This window comes from Crocodylus porosus, unplaced genomic scaffold (assembly GCF_001723895.1).
Source record: "Crocodylus porosus isolate Cpor-Errol unplaced genomic scaffold, CroPor_comp1, whole genome shotgun sequence".
Lineage (NCBI taxonomy): Eukaryota > Metazoa > Chordata > Crocodylia > Crocodylidae > Crocodylus > Crocodylus porosus.
In genome coordinates, this window is record NW_017728943.1 from 40327837 (window position 1) to 40348187 (window position 20351).

At 39.8% G+C, this 20351-nt stretch overlaps 1 protein-coding gene across 2 annotated transcripts in view; it reads left to right on the forward strand.

Moving 5' to 3' along the window:
- The window catches only part of XPO1 (exportin 1), a 60719-nt gene extending 40817 nt beyond the window's left edge, over positions 1 to 19902 (forward strand). For both annotated transcript variants that reach the window (XM_019549210.1, XM_019549211.1), the window contains 12 exons: positions 2968 to 3149; positions 5393 to 5549; positions 5690 to 5853; positions 7726 to 7860; positions 9173 to 9356; positions 10345 to 10451; positions 11990 to 12184; positions 15031 to 15199; positions 16180 to 16314; positions 16439 to 16598; positions 16684 to 16780; positions 17431 to 19902. In XM_019549210.1, coding sequence (XP_019404755.1) covers positions 2968 to 3149; positions 5393 to 5549; positions 5690 to 5853; positions 7726 to 7860; positions 9173 to 9356; positions 10345 to 10451; positions 11990 to 12184; positions 15031 to 15199; positions 16180 to 16314; positions 16439 to 16598; positions 16684 to 16780; positions 17431 to 17577 — 1832 coding nt within the window. In that variant the 3' untranslated portion in view covers positions 17578 to 19902. The remainder of the gene's footprint in view (positions 1 to 2967; positions 3150 to 5392; positions 5550 to 5689; positions 5854 to 7725; positions 7861 to 9172; positions 9357 to 10344; positions 10452 to 11989; positions 12185 to 15030; positions 15200 to 16179; positions 16315 to 16438; positions 16599 to 16683; positions 16781 to 17430) is intronic.
- The last annotated feature ends 449 nt before the right edge of the window (positions 19903 to 20351 follow it).

Here is a 20351-nt window from a genome sequence, read left to right on the forward strand (position 1 = left end):
GCATTTGCTTTAATTCCCTCCTCACAACATGCAGCGCAGGCCACCAAATCTGAATTCTGGAGAAGTGAATTATAGTGCTAGAAATCTTTCCAGGAGAGGGAGCATACAACCATTCCAGCCTGCACTGGGGGCTGAGGGAGCTCCCTCATCCACAGCTAAAAGTGCAGGTTGAGATGCCCAGCCTATTCAGCAGGCTTCATCCCCAGTGGCAGCTACTGGGAGCCTCTTTTAACAGGCATGCACAGCTGGAGATGGGGGAACTCCCTCCTCTTTCTCCTCCTGGCTCCCGCTTACCCAGCTTAAATGTAAATGTTTCCCTCACCAACCACGATTTTGCCAAGCATGGTTTTGAGCATCTGTGGTTAATACTCCATATACCATTTTGGCTACCACAGTATACAGTTTTGAATAACCACAGTTTTCCATGGCTGCACATCAGTGTTCCTGGCCCTGTTCCTGCCACTCCTCTCCCCTCTGCCCCCAGCCTTGCCAGAGGTTCATGTGATGGCGGGAATCTGCCCTACGTGTGGTGACAAGGAAGAGCAGGCCCACTCATCACTGTTCCCTGCTTCCCTCCCCCGTAACCCAGTGTGGCAGGGAGCAGAGAAGCTGCATGGGGATCTCCTCGCTTGCCGCTGCTTGCCTTGTGCTGCCCTGGTGGCATGTCTCCTGTGCCTGCTGCAGGTTTGAGGGGCGCAGCCCTGTGTCGCTGCCCTCAGTGCAGCCCCGCGTGCAGGATGTGGGTCAGCAAGGCAATGCGACGTGAGCAGCGGCAGGCGAGGAGATCCCCACGTGGCTTCTCTGCTCCCTGCCAAGCCGAGTTTCAGGGGAGGGAAGCAGGGCGGCAAGGAACAGCAGGCTGGTGGGCAGCTCCTGTTGCCACCGGACTTGGATTGTCCCATGACCCGGCCCAGCCAGAGCCCCATTCACGGTGAATGAAGCCCCGGCTGGGCTGGGTCATGGTACAATCCGAGCCCAGTGGCTCGTCCAGGGGTGTGGGTGGGGTGGTTCCCACTGCTGTTGGGCTCAGATTGTTCCACAACCCAGCCCGGCCAGGATCCCATCCTCAGGCTGCTGATCGACCAATTATGTGCCACCAGAGGTGGACGCAAAATACCACCACCCCACCATTCAGACGGGTGGGGGTAGAGAAGCGCTGTGGTGTTATGCGGGGCTGGTTGGTGTGTTCCTTTCTTCTCCTTTCCTTTCCCTTCCCCCTCCCTTTCCCATGTAAGAGGCGAACACACTGGGGGAGATGCTGCTGCCACGTCCTGGGTGTGTTTGGTTTCCCTCCTGCCAGCACGTACCCCCTATAACCTGTCTAAAGTACCCCTATGGGTATGCCTATGCCTGGTTGACCGGGCATATTTAAATGTGTAAAAATGTAGTACGCCCTTTTATTAAAAGTAAGTAAAAATGATTCTTATACACTAAACTGTATGGTATTCAAGTCCCTAACCCCATCTTTCCCATAAGCCTTTACTTTTACAAACCACAGTTTTGCCAACCATGGGAACTTTCCAGAACCTAACACCCACAGTTTGCAAGGGAAACCTGTACATGTTTAAAGAGGGCTTTACTGCCCCAGCTAGACTTGTACACCCCAGAGTGATGATTCTCCCAGTAGAAACTAAACACCTGTACGTCGTGGCCTGTGTAATTCAGGTTCTTCCAAGGTGTCCACACCACTCTGAGCACCAAGGTAAAGAGAAAAGTAAAGACGTTGGCTTTTTACCTTTTCTGGTTAGGTTAAGCAGCAAGATTTGTTCCATCATGAAATTCTTGCAATAGAACATTGAACATTCAGAATTTCCAGTTAAATGGAATCTCAGACTTTGATTTGGTTGAAACAGTGTTTCAGTAATGTTGAGACAAAGTGCTTTTTCTTTTCCTGTTGCAAAATGCATACATGATGTTGATCCAAATCCCTACCTTGCATTTCATATTAGAACATCATGGCTACAGTGTTACCCCAGCATAATCTATTTAAGAATTGTTGAGGCTCTTCATATTCACTGTTTAGTGGTAGTTGTTAGCCTTTTAGTTTTGATTCTTGAATGCTCGCTTGTGTATTCTGGTCATAATTTTGTGCCTAGATGATTGTTAAATTGAAGTGTGGATATAAAAGTAACTCAGATTTTAAAAATGTTCCTAGTGATAATGTAATTGCATCATAACTCAGTGTTAAATCCAAGAAATTGGGCCTTTAAAGTTATTTAATAATCTTAAGGTGGTAAAACATCCAAACCCTACTCCTGTAGCAACAAAATGCTGTGATTATTAGAATGCTGTACTAATAATCCTATATTTTGTGATTGGATTAAACTGAATGCAAAGACATCTAATGTCTTCCATATTTTCTACTCTGATATCAGGCAGATTTAAGGTCGGTACGGTACCCTTAGTGCTTGGTTTTGAGACGCGTCTCTGAAGTATGTGTTTTTTCTAGAGTTATAAATATACATGCTCAGTTTCAGCTACATACTAATGTAGATAATTTCATATGGGCACCTGAGCCTGCAGCACTAAACTGCAGGTTTAGTTGTTGACCAAATTGGAGTGCTTATAAGCTAGTTAAGCTGTTGAGCTACTGGTGTGTTAGGACAGTTTGTTAAAGGAACTATTGCTATAAAAAAAAACTCCTCAAAGTCTTGAATTGATTCTGTTTTCATACCTGGATTCAGCTTTTGTCATTTTCTGCTTAATAGCAGCCTAAACAATCCATGTAAAATGGCCTCAGTACAAGTCTTTGTTCAACTTTTAACTGCTTGGAATGTTTCCATTGTCTTGCTAAGAGCATCTGGGACTTGATACAGATACTGAATTCCTTACAGAACCAGTTTTTGAACTGTTTTCTGCTCTAGGCCAGGTTGATTCTGTTTTAAGAACAGAATGAACAGAGTTGAGCTATGCATTTGTGATTGGCACTTCTGCTTAAAATGTCTCAATGTTGATTATTTCTTTCAGTTTATCTTACACATCTGGATTATGCTGATACTGAGCGAATAATGACAGAAAAACTTCATAATCAAGTCAATGGAACAGAATGGTCATGGAAAAATTTGAATACTCTGTGTTGGGCTATAGGCTCAATCAGTGGAGCAATGCATGAAGAAGATGAAAAAAGATTTCTTGTTACAGTAATTAAGGTATAAAGTTTTAAAAGTGAGCTTCTCACTTACACTAGGCAGAAGGTGTAGCATCTTTTATAGTCAAGGAAGAATGAGCTTTCGTAAGCTATTGCCTACTTTCATCAGATGTCTTGAATATATTTGCAGAGAGCAGGAATACTAAATAGAAAGGAATATGGTCACTTAAATTCAAAGGATGTGTGTGACTGACTGAATTACTTTTGAATGTGCTACAGTGCCCTGCCTTCTGTCTAACTTCAGGGTAACATAGCTAACTACGTCTGTCTGCATACACGTATGTTAGTAGTGACTATTAGATTAATTACTGGTTTTTGCAGGGTGAAAAAAATGCCTCACTTCTAGTAAACTATACAATATGAAAAAAACAGATCAGAGCCTTTTCCTACCCTCACCTGATAGCATTATTAGTTCAAATTGCTTTTCTCAGTGAGGATAATTTTTCTGGAGAAAGTTGTATGTTTTTTTTACTAGTTATGATCATACTCTTCTTTATTAAGATAATCGAGATGAGAAATAGCTTTTTTTACATTCTGTTGCAGCCTCTGGTGGTGTTGCAGAGTAAGTTGTATTGATTAAAACAGTGGTGGCAGACCTTTTGCCAGGTGTCACAAGTTAAGTTCTGACCCTTCACTCCACTTTTCCAGGGCATATGTAATAAGTTTGCACCCTGGGTTGCCAAAAGGGAGGTGGGGGGCTGGGGTGGGGCGGCACACTGCTGAGAGGGATGTCACTGCCAAGTCAGATTAACGTTTCGCTGGCCCCAGAACTTCTGCCATTTTATGCCAAGTGAGGATCTAAAGCCCTGAATTTGATAGTGATTGCAGGGCTAGGGGAAAAGCTAATCTGGCCCTTGACCATGACACTTGATACTTCCTCTTGCAGCAGCATCCTGTCCTGCCACCTCTCTTCTCCTCTTCCCCCCCGCCCTTGCCCCACACAGCCAGAGATTTGAGTCCCCTTTTCCTCCATCTGGCACCTCACTTTACTGAATGCCCAGGGCTTGCATGCCACATGCAGCAGCTTGTTGCACACATGCCATGGGTTGGCCCACTCCTGTATAGGTATATTAGTTTCTTCAGCGGAAGCAAACATTTACTAATAAATGGTGGAGCAATTAGACCTTAAGATTAGATTGTCAAGAATCCTAGGATCCTGCAGGTGAGACATAGCAGAGCAACCTGGTCTAGCTTCACCTCATGGAGGGCAGGGCCACAATCATATGCGACAGGCTGAGAGAGGGGGTGACATGGGGGTTCTGGGTAACCAGTTTGTGGCTCTGAGTGCTGGTGTTTTTGTGGCAGTAGGGGACTGCTTTTGGGCTTTTCCCCTAGCTGCTCTTCAGTCTTTTGGCCAGAACAAGCAAGACTAGGAGGCATCTGAACTCCAAGGCTTTTGGAGCTGGGGCTTACAAGTAGGATGCCACCCCTGCAAAAAAAAAAAATAAAATAAAAAAAAATGTTATCAGCATGTGTTGCCCAATATGGGCTGCTTAGAAAAATGGAAAAAACAAAATAACAGCACGTTAAGCTTGGCATCCCCACACACCAAGTGCAACGCATGTCCAGAATTAGTTGTGTTGGTTTGACCTGGCTCACCCAATGTCTGCATAGATTGAGTGCTTCATCATGGTGTTTGGCACTTTTTGCTGGTAGCTAGTTAAATAGATCAGCTATTAAAAGCACCAAAAAGACCTGCTGAAGCATACGATATATACAGATGCTGCAGGGCCAGGTCAAACTAATGCATGTCCTCTTCCACTAAACTGCTAGTTTTCTTGTCTGTGGTGTTTTGCTGTTGTTTTTCACATCTGCCAGTAGTCATGTTTTACATTCATGCTCAGGGTTGGTTGCATTTAATCAGCTTGATAGTTGGTTTCCATTTACTGAGCATATGCTGCATTTAGCAGTAGTATAATGATGGCCAAAGTGTTTAATGCTGGCTCTTTCCCCATGGTGATTGGAGGGAAAAATCTTGTCTTGCATTCAAGTAAATACAGTAATAATTGCTGTCTAGAAAGTTGTTTGGAATTGGGGGGGGGGGGAATCAGCAACTGTAATTCCAACTTTGTAATTGAAACACCTAGCAAAACTTGAGTTTGTTGGCTGTTTTCAAGGTTTTCCTGATATGTTGATTTTAACATGGTTGTGGTAGTGTTCTGAATCTTGTCCCATCACACTTAAGGAAATGGATGAAATAAATATTTGAAAAGAAAACTAAAAGACTTTTTTTTTTTTTTATAGGACCTTTTGGGACTCTGTGAACAAAAGCGAGGGAAAGATAATAAAGCTATCATTGCATCAAATATCATGTATATAGTAGGTCAATATCCACGTTTTTTGAGAGCGCACTGGAAATTTTTGAAGACGGTAGTTAACAAGCTGTTTGAGTTCATGCATGGTAAATATGACTGAAATTTCACATGTTCTTGATTCAAATACTTGAATTTCTTGTGGCAAGTGCTGAAAGTATTGGGATGGTAACATGTAATCTTCAGGCTTTTGTAACTTTTATATTGAACATTGTTTTTTTTAATTTAGAAACTCATGATGGCGTCCAGGACATGGCTTGTGATACCTTCATAAAAATAGCACAGAAATGCCGCCGACATTTTGTTCAGGTCCAGGTGGGAGAAGTCATGCCATTTATTGACGAGATACTGAATAATATTAATACAATCATTTGCGACCTTCAGCCACAACAGGTAAATCTAATTCAGTGGTTAGGTAACATATGTAATACAAAAAAAGAAAAATACGAAAGCCATAGTGAAGGTTCACTGGTAGTGGTTTTCAGGAGACCAGACTAATACTTGTAGTCTAGTTAATGGAAGAAAGTACTATGGCACTAATCAGATGTAAGCATGTTTCATATGCCACATTTCCCAACAAAGATTCAGGGCAGCTTACAAGAAGACGACAAAATAACATTGCATAAGGCTTTATTTGGCATCCTTCAAATAGGTTCCATCTCCTCTTTAGAAGAATAAGTGGTTAATTTTAATGGCTGTAACTCTCATCAGAAAATAAATAGCTCTAAGCTGAATAATTTTAGGCTAAATATTTCAAGTACTCATCCCTAGTGATTCTTGTATTTTCAATATAGTATGGTCTTATTGCAGTAGTATTTGAAGACACTACTAAAACCTATGGACTCATAGAAAAGTAGGTTTGGTGTAGGGCCTTGTGGAGCCATCTTGTCCCCAGCCCCCTGCTTGAAGTAGCATCATCCTTATTCAAACCATTCCACAGAAGTCCTCATCTAACCTACTCCTAAAACTATGCAGTCAGCTCTGTGTAGCGGAACTGCAAGTCATGTTGCCCAGAGACACTAAAAGCAACAGTTAAAGCAAGGGGACAAGAGTGGCTGGTGTCCTGCTGCTACAAAGGTTGTTGAAATACCTTCAAGGGATTCAAGTAAGAGGGCTGTTCCCCATAATAAGGGAGGCAGAACCCTTCCCCCCACCCCAGTCCATGCCTGTCTAACCCATAGGGTGGACTTCCTTCTTAATTCCAAATAGATTTGTTTTGACCCCTGAGTAGGGGAACCTCCAGGCTTTAGTCCCAGCAGGAATATTATCACACCCTGGTTAAAAATCCCTAGCCTCAACTACAGCCAACACCCGGTGCTTCTGAGAGAAGCAAAAAAAAAAAAAAGCTGCTGACCCCTGTGGCAACATGAAGGGGAAAAATTATAAACTCTCCATATCATGCCTTCTGTGGAGACCTAGCATTTCCCTTCTTGTATCCTCTCAACAAACTTATCCCAGCTGTTTTTAATCTTCTTTCATAACTAAGCTGGTTGTGGAGCTCTGCTTCCTTCTTCAGCTGCTGAGCATGGTCCTCTGCAATATCTACCTGCTTTGGACTACAGAGCTCTTCTCATTATCTCCCAGTGATTTGAGGGCAGAGATGGTGGGGAAATCCTGGGTGTCCAACTGTTGCTCCTTCATAAAGCATTCCGGGCATAGCTACTTATAGATTACTTGGGGGGGCAGGGTTTGTGGTTCTTCTGGCAGGTGTGCAACAAACTAGCCCTGTATCCTCCTGAGTGCCACTCTGATCCCCTTCCCCAGCTTGATCCACTGCTCTGCTTTCTGCTTCCTTCCCTGTGCTCCTGGTTCAGTCTGCTGTTCTTCTTTTTGCTTCCTGTCCTAGCTGCCACTGCTGCCTGCCCTTTCCCCTTCCTGTGCCATGCAGGCTGCCCAGGCCATTTGTGGACCTCTGCTGTCATCCCTGACTGATACTGAGGAAACAATTGTCTCTCCAAATCAGAAATACAGTTGATAAAGCCAGATAAATGCAAAAACTTACATATGCCTCAGGTTTTTAGTGTTTTTAGTAGACTCTACAGCAGATGCTGAAAAATGTGCTTTATAGTGATACTTGTTTCTTTAAAATATAGAATCATGATGAAGTGTAAAAATGGGTAAACTTCCAGACTTTGAAAACAATTTTCAGCTATAATATTTTGTAAACAAAGTGCGTAAATGACTGGAGATGCAGTAATGACTGTAAGCAAAGTTTTGTCTTAACTCCTTAAAACCTTCCATTTTGTTTTTTTTGGTTCTAATTAGGTTCATACGTTCTATGAAGCTGTTGGATACATGATTGGGGCACAGACTGACCAAACTGTACAAGAGCATCTGATAGAAAAGTACATGTTGCTCCCTAATCAAGTGTGGGACAGTATAATTCAACAAGCAACAAAAGTAAGAGTTACAGAAGTGTTAATGGTGTTTAAAACTTACATATTTAGTTAGGGATATTTTGTTAAATGTTGGATTTCCAGTAAAGTTTTTGGTGCTTAGTGGGGCATTGTTGGGGAACTACTTCACAACTTTTGCAGAAATCATGAAATCAAACTTAAAAATAAACCCCTGGCTCTCCAGTGGGAGCCAGTGCTCCTTGCTGCCTTCACAGCCCACTTGGGAGATGAAGGCACTAGCTGGTGGTATGGCAATCAGCAGCCAAGATGATGGCTGGGGCTCTTTGTGATCCTCCCTCCTCTTCTCCCCCTCCCCACCCCCATGGCCTCTCTGCCAGTCAGTGGCTAGAGGTGGGACCTACATGAAGGGTAGTCATCAGCCAAGATGGCAGTCCTCCCCCCTGGGGCCATTGCCAATAAATGGTGAGGGACCAAGCCACCAGGAAATGCCCATGAAATTGGTTCTTTGTGCTGTGACTAAGCTGCAAATTAAGTAGGTCCCTAGGCATTTTGTGGATTAGTTTTGGAAAGATCTGGCTTAAGAGCTGTCCAGTAGTATGGTTGGCATGATATAATATTAAATCGCAAAAACAAGCAAGGGGAATAAATGGGAAAATGGACATGTTTATAGTCTGTTTAAAAAAAAAAAAAAAAAAAGCAACATAATATCAGTTTGTACCTATGCCTGAGCTTCATTGAATCTTTGGGAGACCAGCTACCTCTCCCAACATGTCAGTATGCCAGGTAGGAGAGAATTGTCTGAAAATCTCAAATGTGAACTCACTCCGAAAAGCATACCGTTTATTCAAAAAGGTGGCAAGGAGGAAAAATATACATTTCTAATCCCCTATTTAAACCTCCAGTTCTTTCAGATAGATTGCTCCTCTTTCCAATCCCATTGCAGGAGCCTGTGCAGTGAAGAGTGATTCTTCATGGAGTCTCACTTAATACTGTTCTGAATTTTAGACTAAAGCAAGTTTCTCCCTCTGTTTCATTTTCTAGTCTGTTCTTTTCTTAGTCCCCTATTCCAGTGTTTTTCTCTTCCATTTGGCTAGTCTTAGCATTGTTGCTTGTATACTTAGTACTACTTCTGAGGAGTAAAACCAAAGTAATCCAGGGTTCATCCTACCAGTCTTCCTGCTATCTTTGTTAAAAGCCCTGAGCAGCAGTATAGGGCCTGTTTTCTCCAGTGGCAGATTCTTCAGCCTTTCTCTCTTAGCTAGTGTGCTGTCAATGACTGTTTTTGAATATTAACTTCAGCATCTTAACTGACTCCCTTACTGAGCAGACCTGATTTCAGTTGTTGTTTTCAACAGAATGTTGATATTCTGAAGGATCCTGAAACAGTTAAACAGCTGGGTAGCATCCTGAAAACAAACGTAAGAGCATGTAAAGCAGTCGGCCACCCCTTTGTTATTCAGCTTGGAAGAATTTATTTAGATATGCTGAATGTATACAAGTGCCTAAGTGAAAACATTTCTGCAGCTATTCAGGCAAATGGTAAGATGTTCCATGTGTTCTTTGTGAAAATGAGAATAATAGTGTTTTCCTTACACTTCAAAGCATGTAATTTGAGGAGCTATACACCATCCTCATTGTACAGGTCAGGAAGCTGAGGCATGAAGTTGAAATTAAGGTTGTAGAAAATATGGCTTTCATAAGTGTGTTTGTTTTTCTCATGATCAAGAGCTGTATTGGTTCTTTTTTCAAATCAAATTCCTTCACGTGTTTTGGTGAAGAGATTCTAACCTCTTAGTCCAAAACAGTTTGCAGAGCTGTAAAAAATATCTCCCATACATTGTAATAAAGCTCAAGAATGCTTTTGGGGGGAAAAAATTGTAATCTATTTTTTGTGAACCACTTACGATTTTTTTAAGAAACTTAAATATCTGGAGCTAGTAGACTTTACTGGTCTTCCTCGCCAAGATGATTAATTATTTGGAAACAGTGCAACTAGAGCTTGGGACATAGCGAAGTTGAGGTATACTTCTTATGCCTATCTAGTAGTAGTATAACTGGCATATATGAGAGATTCGCAATTCCTCTTCAGAAAGATCATGTGGAGAACAAGGTCAGAAGTGTGGAAGACCTTCTTTGCCTCCCAAAAAAGATGTGAAGATTCTAAAGAACACTAAAGGTTAGGTCATATGTTTGACTGATAGGTAAAAGATTCCCCAGCAGTTGACTTCTACCACACATCCCATGTAGCTTCATAAATGCAGTTGAGTTTCTGACCTGTAAAGCTTCTTTAGTTTTATGCTTCCTTTAAGGTGCATGCTATACTTCTGGCTAGATGTCCACTGGGAAATGGAATGAAAATAACTATAGGTGTTTTTTGTGCACATGCACATAAACTCTTTGTACATCTGCTGACTACTAGAATGAATCCAGCTGTTAAGTCTCGCACTTGAAATTGTTGTACTAAGTTTCTACAATAAATTTAAATTTAATTTAATATCCTTAACTGAAATTTTAAAACTTTTTTCAGGTGAAATGGTTACAAAGCAACCTTTGATTAGAAGTATGAGGACAGTAAAAAGGGAAACTTTAAAACTAATTTCTGGTTGGGTGAGCAGGTCCAATGATCCTCAGATGGTAAGTAAATGTTAACGGTCCATAAAACCATCTACTTTGAAAAAATCAATAATTATGGCATATCAGAAAATGTTGTCATTTTTTGGGAAATCTAAAACACAACATATACTGAAGGCATGGGTGGTTTACTTGCATTATGATGGAATACTGTTGAGCTGCAGTTAAGTTTCAGTTGAAATGGATCTATTTGAACAATATTCTGAGGCAAGAACGAAGTTCAGGGAAATGTTACCAAAAAGTAAATTTTTAAAGGAACAATTGTTGGTTATATGATAAAAGTGTGCGCATTCTGTAAACTTATTTTTTTTTTTCTTTAAAGGGAAATTGAGTTGTAGTCACATAATGTATTTCCTCAAATGCAGGGAAGCTTTTTTTCCCCCCAGTCAGCATGGGGAGGGAAAGCCCCTCATCTTACATTGGCATACAAGGAAACCCTGTCTATCACTACATGGCATACGTTTCAACTTTTTACTCCCACAGCTGCACCAAGCAGGGCCCCAAACTGTTCACCCAGAATTTGTCGCCCCTTCTTTTAGCCAGTCTCATGATGTGTAGCCCTGCCCTCCATGAGGTGAAGCCAGACCAGGTTGCCCTGTGTCTCATCTGCTAATAAAGTTTTGAAGGATCCCAAGACTCATGACAAGAACACCCAGTTCCTGTCATGAGCAAGGGGCTAATTAGCGCGTGGATTCCTTTGGTGGCGGCGTTATCTTGAATATGCACAAGTACTGAGCTGTGGGGTCACCATAGCTTGAAATACTGTTGGCTCTGCTGTTCAAAAGTGTGTTTATGGAGTACCTGTGCTAAAACTTGCAGTGGTTTCCAGAAAAAAAGGCAACGTGCATCAGTTCTGGATGAAATTAGTATATGGGTACTATATGCAAATTATTACAGGTCGAAGAGAGCAGGGTCTGACAGTAATGAAGAGATGAAGTAGTTGCAGGGGGAAGAAGTGGGGGATTTATTTTCTCTGCTGTAGCAGTAAGAGGGGAACAAATTCAACACAGACCTCCAATAATTAGATTCTACATCTGAAAAATAACTGTATAAACACTGAATTTGGGAGTCATCTTGTATTAAAGGTTGTCTTAGTTGAGTAAATATGGTAAGTTTAAAACAAACAAACAAACTAGGGTGCCTATACATGTGTTTTTGAGGTAGTTTGGGGGGGAGTGTGTTTTAATTAGAGTGGTTCTTGGGATGTAAGATGACCCTGGCATCTCATGAAATCAGTGTCCTGCATTTCAAAATGGCAGGGGCATCTTACATCCCAAGATGTATTTGGGGGGGTACTTTAAAGCTCAAATGAACTTTAGTTATAGTGCCCCTTCTGCCATTTTGAAATGCAGGACACGGCATACACAAGATGCTGCAGCACGCTGGAGCATTCTGATTAGAACGCTGCAGCAGACTTGATTAATCGAGTCTGCTCCATGCTGTAGTCAGAACATGTTGGACTTGGGTGTAAAATTGCCCTTGGAGTCTGCTATAAAAGGCTTACTTTGATAATTAAACAGTGCACTGTTTTTCTTTACCAGGTAGCTGAAAATTTTGTTCCTCCCCTGTTGGATGCAGTTCTTATTGACTACCAGAGAAACGTTCCAGCTGCTAGAGAACCTGAAGTACTCAGTACAATGGCTATCATTGTAAACAAACTTGGGGGGCATATTACTGCTGAAATACCTCAGATATTTGATGCTGTTTTTGAATGCACGTTAAATATGATCAATAAGGTATGTGTTTAATGTGCAGTCTTTCATGTGGTGTATGTACTACACTGATTAAAGAGAGCTAGAGATTCAGATCTGCTACTGACTTGGCCATTGCTGTTGACTTGATGAAAGATCCTTAGATGCTTCAATGGGTGGCAGTATTTAAAGTGTAAGGTAGACCTATTATAGCATTTCCTTGCTCCCTCTACTTGAACTGACCTGACTCTCAGATGACTTAGCAAATGCTAAGATATTGGAATTTACAAATTAGTCATAATCTTATCAAAGATACCTTACTTAATCAAATGTGACATGTACCTTTTCTGAAAATGAGCTGCAGGAAGTTAAGGTGTGTGCATCTTAAATGTAGAAGCAAGGAGCAGAAGGCCCAGTTGTGCTGAAGCTGGCTTGCGTGCTCCTTGAGCCACATGGGCTAGGCAGCTAAGCAGAGACCTGCTGAATTGGCCTAGGACTCACCTGGTAAAGCAGTTCAGCTTTAGCAGGTTCAGCCCTCAGCTGACTCAGCAGGCACTGAACTGGAACTGCCCAGCCCCTTTTCTGGAACTGAGTTGGGTGGGCAGTCTGTAGCTGCTGCCAGGCCAACTGAGGGTCAGTACCTGCTGGAGCCAAAATGTTCTGCCCTTCTTGAGCTGGGTACACTCTCAACTGGCTCTGCAGGTAGTGCTGGCTGCCTGCCCACTTCAGCTTGAGCAGAGAAGAGGCTGGGCTGTCCTGCAGCAAGGGGGCTAACAGAACAGTAACAGGCTTTTGCTTCCCCTGCCATGCTGTAGCTGCTGGTGGTTGCCCTGCAAAAATGCCATACTTACTAGTATTTTCTAGGAAAGATGGTTTTGAAAGGCGGAATGATGGGGGGAAAAAGTTGCTTATCTGTCTTGAGGTTGTGTAGTATATGAAAAAATATGGTAGCATTTTATGAGCCACCTCATCATTTTGCATTTAGGTACTATTGCTTGTATGCAAAAGTTTTTTGGGGGAGTGGATTTTTTTTGGTTTTATTTTTGTCTTGGGAACCAAGTTTTGCTAACCTGGGTTGTCTTAACGGCGTACCTAAATATGGATTTAAACATCTAAAGTCTAGGCAGCCAAGTTTTAAAAATACATTATTAGAGTCTTGGCATCTAGGAGAACTTGCAATGATAAGCTTATGATCTGTATAGCTGGAAGCGGAGGATGTGCTAGCTATGTGTCCCTGAAGGTCACAGCTTGGTAACCATTGTACCAAGCTGTCAGACCTTGTTTGTTTTTTTGTTTGTTTTGGTAAAAATAGTCCTCCCATACTAAAATACACGTATGGTGCAAGCATGCATAATTCTGATACAGTGGAACCGTACCAGAGAGTGATGATACTCCTGGAATAGTAGGGCTCACACAACCAGAAGGTTTTTTCAAAGTATTAACAGTACCAAGGCTCTCTACACTACTCTCCAAGCTGCTGGACCACATATCGACAATCGTATGGCTTATTTGATAATTGACCATCAGTATCAGCTCAATTTTTTTTATCAGGCTAGACCTCACAAGTATAGGGGTGCACTGTCTGAAATGCTTGTAGTGTTGCATGGCACCTAAATCTTAGCTAATAGTGAAGATCCCCCTTACATTAGAAGATACATTAATTCACTATGTGAAACATGAATTGCTAATTTACTAAGCAAAACAGGATACCAGAAATAATTTTAAACTGCAGGGCTTTTAAACGGAGAAACACCAGAGCCGAAGTACTTTTGAAGTAAAATTACAGGAGTGTAGGTCATAGCCATGTTGGTCTAAGGACATAGGCGGACAAGGTTCTTTGGGTGAATCTGATATCTTTTATTAGACCACCTTAAATAGCTGGGGAAAAATTTAGCAAGCTTTTGGGTTTAAAAACCCTTTGTCAGGCTGAGGCCTGATGAAGGGTTTTTAAACCCGAAAGCATGCTAAAAAATGTTTTCCAAGTGTTTTAAGCTGGTCTAATAAGATACCAAATTCACCCAAAGAACCTTGTCTGCTTGAAGTAATGTGGCATTTAAACTTGTATCCAGATGTTCTAAAACATTATTGCTTTTGTGATTTCAAGGTAGTCTTTAAATTTTACTGTTCAGAACATTAGACAATTTCTTCTTAATTTTCTATCACTGGGTGTCTCCAACTCACTATGCAGGAAAGAAATTTGTACATTTGGAATTAAGTTGCTTGGTTAATGAGAGTGTGTGTGTGTTCTGTTTCAACCATGGTTACATGATCAGGCAATAAGAAATTCAGAAAAACTGGCATTTTGTTGTTCAGAGGAAATAGGCATAGTTACAGAACCTGAGTATCATTGTTGTTGGGTAGATCCCAGAGCATCCTGGAAGCTGGTGTGTTTCTGTGTTCCTGTTCTTCTAAAGATGTGTTAGCACTGACCTTCCCTGCGCACACCCATGCTGTCCAGTACGTGATGTATTTCTCCCAACTATGGTGCCTCACCAGGCAGTGATTTTATGTAGTTTTTGAAAAAATTTTATTCCCCCTATTCTGCTGTAACAGGAGCTTTTCTGTGCTGACCCCTTAGATTGTAATGTTGCCAGACAGTTGTGGAAAGAAACTTAAATAGCTTATCACTAATTTAAACAGTTCCTGCTTGATAACCATAATAAACTCTGGCTTGACTATAATTTTTTCAGAACATACTGGCCTTTCAGAATACTTGCATAAAGCCCATGTGCTGTCCCTGTGTGATTATAATTTTTAAAGGAAAAAGGTTTATCCTTAGTTGAAAAGTTACTACTCATTTTGGCATTGAATTTTTGTTTGTGACAGTTGACATTATGTACTGTTGATTATTTAGGGAGCTTAAAATTTCATTTTTATGTATTCTCTTTTAGGACTTTGAAGAATATCCTGAACATAGAACAAACTTTTTCTTACTACTTCAAGCAGTAAATTCTCATTGCTTTCCAGCATTCCTGGCCATTCCACCTGCACAGTTCAAACTAGTTTTGGATTCTATTATTTGGGCCTTCAAACACACAATGAGAAATGTTGCAGATACAGGTAGATTCAAGTTACACATATTGCAGATTTGAAGGCTTGCCTTTTTCATTATTTTTTTTTTTTATAGGATGGGAATATGGCAAGGCAAAAGCAAACTTATATTAAAGTACAAGACTTAAGCCTGTGGATTGTATATATGCTGATCCTGTGGTTGTACTTCCTATGGGTGCTTACTAATTTTTTCCTGGCTTCCGGTGCATCTCCAAGAGTATAAGTTAAAAATACTTGAATGCAAGTTGTTTTTTTCCAAAAAGAAACTGGATGGGGAGTGCAACTTGAGTTCCTTAAAATACTCTGGAATGTCATGGACTTTAGATTTGCTTCTCCCCTCCCCCCATTTTTGCTTCTCCCCTCCCCCCATTTTGCATAGCTCGTTCTCTAGGTTGTCTGAACTCAAGAAGGTTTTTTTCAGTTTGATCCTAACTGCTTACTGGGGAGGTTTAAAAAACAAAAACCCATATTCTGAGTACTTGGAGTTTGACTTCTATGGGTGGCTTTGGCATGCTTTTATGTAGTTGTAATGGCAAAGTATAAAACAATATATTACATCAAAGGTGGGAGTTGGTGGATGTCTTATCTGGCAATGGATTGAGATCTTAAAGGTCAAGAACAAGATTCTTAGTTCATTGAATGCTTTGTAATTAGTGAGCAAATCCACAAAAATATGGATGCAGCCCTCTTCTGGCTGCGGAGATGGAACTGTTAACTGTCTTTAAAAGTTCTATTTAATAAGTTAGAATTGTGTGTGGAAAAATATAAAATTTATCCCATTATAATAAGCTGCATCTTTTATAATAACTCATTTAAAAAAAAAAAAACAAAAATACCCCTATGGTTTCTGAGATGACTTGCTAACTTACTTTGTTTACCATGTTGTAGTGCTTTTTTGGATGTGGGCAACTTCCTATGAAGACAAGCTGATATCAAAGGTTTTATTTTTATTAGTAGTAGTCAACCCCATCTTTTATCGATTATTCCAGGCCTTCAGATACTGTATACGCTATTACAAAATGTTGCGCAAGAAGAAGCTGCTGCCCAGAGTTTTTATCAGACTTACTTCTGTGATATTCTTCAGCATATTTTCTCTGTTGTCACAGACACTTCACACACAGCTGGTAAGAAGGTTTGAGAAAATTAATAGACACCCTTTAAACTTGAAAGCATTTATTGTTCATACGAGTACAAATTTCATTTCTGCTACAGCCTACACCCTAATTTTATTTCTGTTGTTTTTCACAGGTTTGACAATGCATGCATCAATACTTGCATATATGTTCAATTTAGTAGAAGAAGGAAAAATAAGTACTCCCTTAAACCCTGGAAATCCCGTAAACAACCAAATGTTTATTCAGGAGTATGTTGCTAATCTTCTTAAATCTGCATTTCCTCATCTACAAGAGTAAGTATGTTGTGATTTTTTTTTTTTTTGAATCTTTCATTGCTGCTCTGATGTTTGATGTTCTAATTAGTGTGTTTACATTTAGTGCACAGGTTAAGCTATTTGTAACAGGACTCTTCAGTTTAAATCAGGATATTCCTGCATTCAAAGAACATCTAAGGGATTTCCTAGTCCAAATTAAGGTAAATTAGTTTGATACTCTTGCATAACTATTTAATGTGGGGGAGTTTTAAAATGGAAGCACCTGATTGACTTGTAGAAGGCATGTGATGATTCATGCTCTTAACTTTTTCAGGTTTTGGTTAGATTTCTAGCTTTAAACCTATCTTAATTTCCTTCAATTATAACCTCAGATATCTAACGATACACATCGCACTTGCATATTTACAAGTCTCCCAGGTTTCTGTTTTACTGGTGGTTTACAGCATAATTTTTGTTTTTAGTTCTCCCAGTGTCTGAATTTTATATTCTTTCTCCTTTTTAAGGGTGTAGAACTCATGATGTAGCCCTCAGCAAAGCGATCTCAAGTGCAGTATTTTTACAAAGTTCTTAATATTCTGATTGGGTAATGGTGCTTAGCATTAAATATAACTGAAAAAACCACCCAAAACAGGAACCTGAGGGGGGGGGGCAGTGTTGCAGCAGTAAAAATGTGACCATCCCACACTGGAAGCATTATTCCTTTGGGCCGATTCAGATTTTAAAAGCAACATGCATATTAAAACATTTTAAGATTTCTATAATAACTACGTATTAATTTAGAAGCTTATTTTGACACTTTTTGCTTTCGGAGCATTTAGTATTTTACTAATGTTGTTTGTGAATTATTCAGGAATTTGCAGGTGAAGACACATCTGACTTATTCTTGGAAGAAAGAGAAACAGCTCTTCGACAGGCTCAAGAGGAAAAACATAAACTTCAGATGTCTGTCCCTGGCATCCTTAATCCACATGAAATTCCTGAGGAAATGTGTGATTAAAAATCATAAAACAAGTTATGCAGTTTTCTCTCTGTGCAGCTTTGTTGTGATGGAAGAAAACGGCACTTGGATATTTGTTGACCAAAATGATGCCAATTTGTAAATTAAAATGTCACCTAGTGGCCCTTTTTCTTATGTGTTTTTTGTATAAGAAATTTTCTGTGAAATATCCTTCCATTGTTTAAGCTTTTGTTTTGGTCATCTTTATTTAGATTTGCATGAAGTTAAGAATTAAGGCATTTTAAAAAAATAATACTTCATGCCCATTTTGTGGCTACAGGGAAAGGAGTCAAAACCCAACTTGTAAAGTCTATTCCAAAATTATACACTTCTCCATAAAAGTACCAATTTTTAATTAGGGATCACTTTCTTTCTGGTCTGCCCTGCAGCCTGGAAGAAAAGGTAATGAGTAAAACAAATTGAGTTAATTGTTAAGCAGAGGAATATAGTGCTGCATTATCTGAACAGTTAGCAGCTTTTGGACTGAGTGATAAGGCTAGGCTATATGTATTTGCAAGTCATACGGCAAGTTTTGCAGCAAGATCATGTGCATATCATCCCATTGTAAAGCAACTACAAAAGAGTATGGGAACACAGTACAGTTAGTTATTTTTACACAGTTCTTTTGTTTTTGTGTGTGTGCTGTCGCTTTGTCGACAACAGCTTTTTGTTTTCCTCAATGAGGAGTGTTGCTCATTTGTGAGCCTTCATTAACTCGAAGTGAAATGGTTAAAATATTTATCCTGTTAGAATAGGCTGCATCTTTTTAACAACTCATTAAAAAAAAAACAACCTCTGGCTTTTGAGATGACTTATACTAATTTACATTGTTTACCATGCTGTAGTGCTTTAAGAACACTACTTAAAAGCAAAATAAACTTGGTTTACATTTATTTTTCTTTGGCTTATTCTTTTATTGGATGAAAATGCTGTGATCACAAAGATTGTATTCCAGAAAAAAAAAGCCCAAGTGAGCTAGATAATTACTAAAACTCCCATAACTGCAGTGACAAACTTTAACATGCAATAACTCATCAGTAAGCTCTTAAATGCGTGGGTTTTTTAGTTTAGAAATCATTTTGAATTTCTAACATTATGATTAAGCTAGCATAATGCAATAAGAGAATAATATAGAGGCTTGGCCTTGGCTACACTTGAAAGTTAATACGAATTAAAGTAGGGTGTGAATATAAAGTACAGGAACTGTGCCTTAAATTGCATGCTGTCTTAATCCATGTTAAATCAAGACTAATTTATTGGCAAGTCCTACTTATTTTTCACTTTTTTTAAAAATAGTTTTAATGCCTTTTGCTATTTCTGCTTCATACCTCTGAAGCAAAGAAAATAACAGGTTTTTATAGTTTAGCCCCCTTAACCTTTTTCATAATGTTCTTCCTTTGCCATCTAGCAAAGAAATATCTTGATTTCTCTTTTTTGTATGACAGTCTTTGAATAGGTGCTGGCTTTCTCTTTGGAGCAGTTTGGTTTGTAATCATAGGAATGTCACTGAAACAAATTCAGCATTCATGTACAGTAGTGAAAGGAAGTAAGGTTAGACAGTTGGTGAGATCCTTTATATAAAACTTGAATATTGTAGTTTACATATTTTGTATTGTGCATTTCAAAACAAAGATCATTAGCTAACAGTATTCATAAGTCATAGCTGAGCAAAATGTTTCTGTGGGCTTGCATATTTGCTCCATATTTCTGCTTATGAACATATCCCCATTTGCTTGACTCAATTGGTAGTTAAGGCAGAGTTGTATCTGTAGATGGCTTGATAACAAAAACGGTGTGTGAACCAATACCATTTAAAGACTTTGGGGGATGGGGTGCATGCAAGGATGGTTATTCTTAAACCTTTTGTCTTGGGACTTTATTCTTGTTGGTAATACAGCTATTCTCTCTCTTTATATAGGTGTTTCTTCAGATGGTGATAAGGTGAAGTCTAGGACTAAGTGTAGCTTTCTGTTGTGGTTTTGCCAATTGAGCATCATCTGCAGTGACCAGATAATGTTTAACTTTCTAAACAAGTAATACATACATTGTAGAGGATTCTAAAGTAGTGACACATTTGGCATAAACAAATAACCCACTTGTACAGGCTCTTATAGAGCTATGGACTAGTAAAACCTCATTGCTGCTGTGCAAAATCTACAGTCAAATATCTTTATTTAAGGGAAACGTGCCATTATATTAAACTGATGGTATCATCTGAGTGCTGCCTCAGGGTTGGTCAGTGAAGAGCAGAAACAAGGGAATGGTAATGAAACTAGTTGTGGTAATGTGAAAATGACTTCCACATTTTTCAGTTCAGTTTAAAAACAAAACTACAGGACTACGTCTTTCCAGTTGGGATTGAGACAAGACTGCTTCCATAATGCCACGTTTTCACACATTAACTTTTGCAACAAAGTCAAATCCGTAGGTGTTCCGCAGACTGCATTCTACTGTGAAAAAAAGTAAATGGGATAAATAAGGAAGGAGTTAACTGTTGTTTTGTGTATGCATCTAATACATCCAGCACACTTCTGCATCAGGCTGGTTGAAATTCAAATTCTTAACGTGTTCTGGCTCCAACTTCCTATTAACCTAGAAAATCCACAGCCGTCTTAATTTGTCTTCACAAGGACTGGTGCCTTTAACTGTTCTCTACGGGTCCAAGAAGTATGTAGAACTATTGTGCATACAGCCTTGTTAAGTCATTTTATATCTATATTAAGAACAAAGTAACCTGGACAGGTGCATATTTATATTCAAGAATAATTGCAACA